The sequence below is a fragment of the Poecilia formosa genome, unplaced genomic scaffold, assembly GCF_000485575.1.
Source record: "Poecilia formosa unplaced genomic scaffold, Poecilia_formosa-5.1.2 Scaffold63, whole genome shotgun sequence".
Taxonomy (NCBI): domain Eukaryota; kingdom Metazoa; phylum Chordata; class Actinopteri; order Cyprinodontiformes; family Poeciliidae; genus Poecilia; species Poecilia formosa.
The window spans coordinates 2576856-2584020 of NW_006800002.1; the positions used below are offsets into that span (position 1 = coordinate 2576856).

Sequence of the window (7165 nt, forward strand, 5' to 3'; positions counted from 1 at the left end):
GCTGGCTGTGTTTTTCTTTGTGTTAGCTGTTCTAGCTCGGAAACTACCTGATAATTTCAACGAAGCCAAGATGATAACCTTCAGCATGTTGATATTCTGTGCCGTCTGGATCACCTTCATCCCAGCTTATGTCAGCTCTCCTGGAAAATTTACTGTGGCTGTGGAGATATTTGCCATTCTGGCCTCCAGCTTTGGACTGATACTGTGTATATTTGCTCCAAAGTGTTTCATCATTTTGTTTAAGCCAGAGAAGAACACTAAAAAATATTTAATGAACAAAACCAAAATGTAAAATGTGATTGTGGTAAGACATGCACAGACAAATCATGCAAGAAAAGTTAACTGCTCATGCTTACTCATGTGCATATCATTCTTTTGATGTCATTTTATTAATTTTTTATTTTAGAAAAATGTTGAAATGTTCATTTAAATTTGCAAATTAAATTTGAACTGTATGTCTTCATATTGTAGATTGTATATTTCACTTTTTAGTTCATAATTCCAACATTCAGTAGTGAACCTGGATTGGTCAAAATCTCTCTACAAATTTATATGAGGCTTTAGAGTTTTGATCTATTACATCATCAGATCAGTCAAAGAATAACTAGTTATTCCTTGACTATGGCTAAGACCAAGTTTAATGAAATCAACTTGAAGCTGATCTTATTAAACCACAACAATCAATAATGTTAATCGTAGACTAAAAATTTGTAGATCTTTTCCAGTTTGCATATTCCGTGTCTTGCAAAAACACTCATACCTCTTCAACATTTCCATATTTTGTCACATTACAACCACAAACAAATATATTCATTGGAATTAAACATGAAAGATACAGTGGTACACAATTGTCCAATAAATTATACACGGTTCAAAACATTTTTTACAAATAAAAAACTATGTGTGCAGTGTGCAGAAGTATCCAGATTCCCTGAGTCAATACTTTTTGGAGCTACAACTTTTGCTACAACTACAGCTGCAAGTATTTTAGGGTTCGTCTCTACCAGCTTTGTGCGTCTAGTGACTGAAATTTTTGCCTATTCTTTGCAAAACAGCTCAAACTCAGTCTGATTAGATGGAGAGCATTTGTCTACAGCAGTTTTCAGATCTTGCCACAGATTCTCAAATGGTTTTAGGTCTGTACTTTGACTGGGCCATTCTGACAAATGAATATGTTTTGTTTTAAATTGGCCCCTTGTAATCTTGACTTTATGTTTAGGGTCGTTATCCTGCTGGAAAGTGAACAGCCATCCTAGGTTCAAGTCTTTTGCAGACTCCAACAGGTTTTCTTTCAAGATTGCCCTGTATTCGGCTCCATCCATCTTCCCCTCAACTTTGAGCATCTTCCTTGTTCCTGCTGAAGAGAAGCACCCCCAGAGCATCATGGTGCCACCACCATATTTGAAACTGGTGATGGTGTGTTCAGAGTTCTCTCCCTCACATAGCGCTTTGAATTTTGGGGGGAAAGTTCAATAATGGCCTCGTTTGTTCAAAGCACCATCTTCAGGGCTTCCGGAAAACTGCAAAAAGGACTTCTTATGGTTAGGTTTTGTCAACGCCATCCTTCTTGCCACTTCAAGACCATTAGTTGTGAATTGCACAACTAATGGTTGCCCTGAGGACAGACTCCCCCACCTGAGCAGTAGATCTCGGCATTTGGTTCAGAGTCACCTTGAATGCATCTCTGAGCAGCGCTCTCCTTGTTCGGCCTGTAAGTTTAGGTGGACAGCCTGTCTCGGTAGGTTTACAAGTCGTGCCATACTCTTTCCATGATGGGTTGAACAGTGCTCCATGTGACGGTCAAACCTTGGGAAATCTTTTTATAGTATAAGCTTACTTTAAATATCTCCACCGCTTTCTCCCTGACCTGACTGATGTGTTCCTTGGACTTCATGGTGCTATTTTGCGCCCCAATATTCTCTTAGCCAACCTCTGAGGGCAGAGGTTGGCAGAGCAGCTGGATTTGTACTGAGATTAGATTACACACAGGTGGATGCTATTTAGTCTTAAGTAATCATCAGGCAACTTCTGAAAGCAAATGGTTGCGCTCAGTTAAAAATGGAAGAATTCTTTTGCACACACCATTTTTCAGACTTTTCAGGTTTTTGTTTGTAAAAAGACATTTTGAATCATGCTTAATTTTCTTTCTACTTCACAACTGTATACCACTTTTAGTTGGTCTTCCACATAAGATAGATAGATAGATAGATAGATAGATAGATAGATAGATAGATAGATATAAGACCCTGCTGTTTTTTATTTTCTTCAAACCAACATTAACTCTATTATTACTCATATGAATGTAAAAAAACAACAACAACCAAATAACTGCCTATGAATCTAAAGTCACTTTATTTTAAATACTTGCTCCATTTTCATTTTATTTGAAATACAGTTTAGTGTTTTGAGTCTTAATCCCATGTTTCTGTTTTACCTTTATCTTGCTGCATTGTTTTGCTTTTTTTTAACTCTACAAGGTACAGTATTGTTTATGCTACCAGTTAGCAGTAGTTGCTAACTGGTAGCATCCTGCTAACATCACTCACCAGAGCTCCAGGAGGAAAAGCGTTGTGGTTAAACTTGACAAAAACGCTGTTGTCCCCAAAAAGCAGAACTATAAAAGAGCTATAATTTGTTAAGCCAAGTCGTAACACATGAAAGATTGTATTTTTATGATATTCCGGGATGTTTTTTGCACACAGCACAGGACTTGCCGTTTATCCTCCTACTACTGCACATATAAATGAAAATGCGCCCCCTACTGGTGCCAATTAAAATTCTGCAGCTTTATCATAATGAGGAGTTTATGTCTTACATGGGTTGCAACAAGAATGACGCTGCTACCAAAATCCATGAATGGTAAGAACAAATCAGACAGCTAGATGATGTAATCTATGTGATGTCATGATGATGTTTTGGAGAAGAGTTATATGGAGCAGTAGCAACACTCACATCCACATTTAGAGATTTGAGGGATGGAGAACTCATTTCTCCTGATTGGCTTAAAACTGGCTCAGAGTATATTTGTTGTTTTAGTTGTTGCTTTTGGTGTATCAGATAGAGTGAAAAATGGGGCTTTGGCTATCAACTGTACTCTGCAGGGTACAGCTCGTATGCCTGCATTCTCAATGGATGGGGAGTTCATTATTGGCGGGGTTTTTGCAATCCATTATAAGGAGCTCACAAAGATTCACAGCTACACAACTGTGCCTGAGCCGCCCACCTGCACAGGGAGGTTGGTAAGAGGGAGCATGGTGGGATATGAAGACAGTGTTATGCTGAAAACGGAAAAGGTTTTTTATTTGTATGCTGCAAAGTGCAATGATTTATTTAACAGGGTTTATTTTTTTGTAATTTTGCATGACCTGAAAATTAATTTCAACAGAGAAAGGTCCATTTATATGTTAGTGAAGTTGTGTAAATGACACAATTTCAAACCCAAAAGGGTCAGAAGTGATAAGAAACAACTTAAATAGTAGATGATACTATGTAGTTTATGATATTATCTGGTGTGTGAAACTGTAAATTGACATTTTTCTTCAAAAAAAAAAAAAAGCAGTAACATGTAAATGTCTGTGTGCAGTGTCAACAGTCGTGAACTACGCCTCGGTCGTGCAATGATCTTTGCAATTGAGGAGATAAACAACAGCACAGAGCTGCTGCCTGGGATTAAACTCGGGTATAAGATCTATGACAAATGCGCCTCTGTGACTGTGGCCACTCATGCGGCATTTCAGCTGTCAAACGGGGAGGACCCCGTGATTCAGACAGGCCATAATTGTTCTAATTTAGGAGTGGTAATGNTGTCAAACGGGGAGGACCCCGTGATTCAGACAGGCCATAATTGTTCTAATTTAGGAGTGGTAATGGGTGTTATTGGTGATTCTAGTTCCACACCATCTATTAGCATTTCACGCATCTTTGGTCCCTTCAATATTCCTCTGGTAAATTGTTTGAATTTATCACAAAATATAAAAATTTATTTTAGTATATGTCTGTTAAAAAGATAATTTTTCTTGTTTTTGCTTTAGGTGAGCCACTTTGCTACATGTGCATGTCTGTCAGATAAGCAGCAGTTCCCGACTTTCTTCAGAACAATTCCCAGTGACCATTATCAAGCTGATGCGTTGGCCAAACTGGTGAAACACTTTGGCTGGACTTGGATAGGAACAATCCACTCTAACACAGATTATGGAAGAAATGGCATGGCATCTTTTCTTGAAGCAGCACACAAAGAAGGGATCTGTGTGGAGTACACTGAATCTTTTTATCGGACCGACCCAAAGAGCAAGATCCAAACAGTTGCTGATGTTATCCGCAGGTTTATGCATCTTTGATTTGGTTTGTGTTCTTTGGTTAGATACAGAAATGTTTTGTAACTATTTAAAGAAAGTTAAGCAATTAAATATTCCACTTTTATTCCAGTAAATCTAAAAAGTCCTGAAATATGTTTAAGTTTTAGACAATATAATCTATTGTCTTTTCAGGTCGACAGCAATCGCAATAGTGGCTTTTATTGCTGATGGTGATATAAAACTCCTATTCGAGGAGCTAAACCAACAACCTTCTCCTCCTCGTCAGTGGATTGGAAGTGAGGGCTGGATAACAGACCTTCAGCNAAAATGTGAATTTCTTGAACATCAGTTTGCCAGCAATGATGTGATAAGTCATGCAAGAAAACTTAAACTGCTCATGCTCACCAAATATGTATGTCACCTTTATTTTGCTTTTTTACATTTAGAATAATGTTGAAGTGTATGTTTAAATTTGCTAATTAAATTTGAAATCTATATCTTCATATTGGTGAGTCTGGATTTCACATTTTATTTCATGTTTTGTTTCAATGCGCTTGAATCAACCTCTCATAAGCCATAATTCAGTAGTACACATGGAATGGTTAAAATCCTTCTAAAGATTGATATGAGCCTTTATCGTCTTGATCTAGCTTGTCATCATCAATTTAATGATGGCACTTGACTTAATGTAATGTTTTTGATTGCTGAGTCAATGTTTCATGACTTTGTATTTTTGTGTTTGTAATGATGTAAAAGCACTTTGAAATGCCTGGCTGCTGAAATGTGCTATGCAAATAAAATTTGATTGACTGATTATAGTCTTGATCTAGCTTAACAGATTTGTTGTAAACGAATATTTTAGTAATCGAGTAATCTATTGATTTTTCTTATAATTAATTGAGTAATCGGGAAAAAAAAATTAAATATTGGTAAATGTTCCATAACACCAGTGTTACTATCAGATATCAATATCAGTCCAATATTTTATGTTTGAGCTTCCCTAACAGTTACTTTTTGTAGTTTAGAAAACTAACCTGTAACAATAATAGCTCACTTTCTAAGTTAACCTGAAGAAAAGTTATGCAACGTTCTGAAATTATATCCAATTTAAGAGCCAGGTTCACAAATACGCTTATAAAAAAATGTCTATACTCCAGCTTTTAGTTTATGTATTCTTCAGTGAGTTTAACAGATGAACTCTCACCTTGCCCCATACCCTTCAAGCTTTGTGTTTGAGAATACGGGAAACGTCGCCTGGGGTGGTGGAGGTGGGGAGCAGGTGAACGAACGAACGTGAGATGGGGGCGGAGGGGATGAAATAGACCAGGGGACAAAAGTAAGAACAGGTGGTGGGAGAAATACGGGATATTTACGGCACCTTCGTTCGTCACACTCAGAAACTCATCGACCAGCCACGATGATTTCCGCGACTCGTTTGTTTCATACCGGGATATGAAATTTACTGTGCGGTTCGTCCGTAAAGCTGCACTTACACTGTAATCAACTACTCAGCCGCCCGCCGTGTTCAGTCTATCCGCTCACCTGTACTCCCGCAGCGCTCTCCCCGCAGTTCGCTCTGAACCAGCAGCGCTCGGAGGAGAAAGGCTGCCGTACTCCAGCCATCGCGCCAGTCATTTTAAGGATGTTTATTGGTCCCCCAAAAACGATGAAAACCTGGGCATTATCACCAATCAATAAAATCCCCACGGGCCGAACTTGAAGATCGGACGTTATGCCGCTAACACTTAGCTTTCGCCAACAACTCAGAGGCGGAAGTCAGAGCTCCGCGCAGCGCAACTAATGTTCCGGCCGGAACGCGGTGAGCTAGCCAAAAAAACATAAATTAACGAAGCTTCGAGGCAGGTAAATTTTCCTCGAGGAATTTTAATAATCGAGGTACTCGAATCACTCGAGGAATCGTTTCGGCCCTACTGATAACATGACTGACCAAGTTTATATGGAACACTTCGGGTGTAGTTTTTTACCATGTTTCTGGCACACAGCAAGTCTAAAAAGGACTTGCTCTTTATCCTACAAATACACGTAAGTAAAAGCGCGCACCATGCTGGTGCTAATTAAAACTATGCAGATACATCACAAAGAGGATTTTATGTCTTACATGGGTTGTAACAAGAAGAATAACGCTGCTACCAAAGTCCATGAATGGTAAGAATAAATCAGACAGCTAGATGATGTAATCTATGTGATGTCATTATGATGTTTTGGAGAAGAGTTATATGGAGCAAGAGCAACACTCACATCCACCTTTAGAGACTTGAGGGATGGAGAACTCATCTCTCCTTAATGGCTTAAGACTGGCTCATATTTGGCTCATATTTGTTGCTTTTGGTGTATCAGATAGAGTGAAAAATGGGGCTTTAGCTATCAACTGTACTCTGCAGGGTACAGCTCGCATGCCTGCATTCTCAATGGATGGGGAGTTCATTATTGGTGGGGTTTTTTCCTTTCGTTACAAGGAGATCACAAAGATTCACAGCTACACAATTGTGCCTGAGCCGCCCACCTGCACAGGGAGGTTGGTAAGAGGGAGCATAGTGGGATATGAAGAGATTTATACTGAAAACTGAAAAGGTTTTTATTTGAATGCTTCAAAGTGCAATGATTTATTTAACAGAATTCTTTTATTATTATTTTTAACATCAAAATTAATTTCAACAGAGTAAAAATTAGTTTCTGTATTGGTGAGCTTGTGTAGATGGCACAACTTCATCTGCCAAGGTGAATGGAGAGGGTCAGATGTGATAAGAAACAACTTTATTACTAGATGATACTCTTTAGTTTATGGTATTATCTGGTTTGTGAAAATGTAAAAAGATTTACTTAAAAAAAGCAGTATTTGTGATATTGTG

General features: G+C 38.4%; 2 protein-coding genes across 2 annotated transcripts in view; both read left to right on the top strand.

Annotated features, from left to right (window-relative positions):
- LOC103139688 (extracellular calcium-sensing receptor-like) overlaps positions 1-409 on the top strand; it is an 8518-nt gene extending 8109 nt beyond the window's left edge. Inside the window, exon 10 of the mRNA XM_016672582.1 lies at positions 12-409. Coding sequence (XP_016528068.1) covers positions 12-292 — 281 coding nt within the window. The 3' untranslated portion in view covers positions 293-409. The remainder of the gene's footprint in view (positions 1-11) is intronic.
- A 3208-nt stretch (positions 410-3617) lies between these two features.
- Positions 3618-7165, top strand: part of LOC103139689 (extracellular calcium-sensing receptor-like) — a gene marked incomplete at its 3' end in the record, with an annotated part of 7012 nt that continues 3464 nt past the window's right edge. The window contains exons 1-4 of the mRNA XM_016672583.1: positions 3618-3944; positions 4032-4321; positions 4488-4624; positions 5852-5905. Coding sequence (XP_016528069.1) covers positions 3618-3944; positions 4032-4321; positions 4488-4624; positions 5852-5905 — 808 coding nt within the window. The remainder of the gene's footprint in view (positions 3945-4031; positions 4322-4487; positions 4625-5851; positions 5906-7165) is intronic.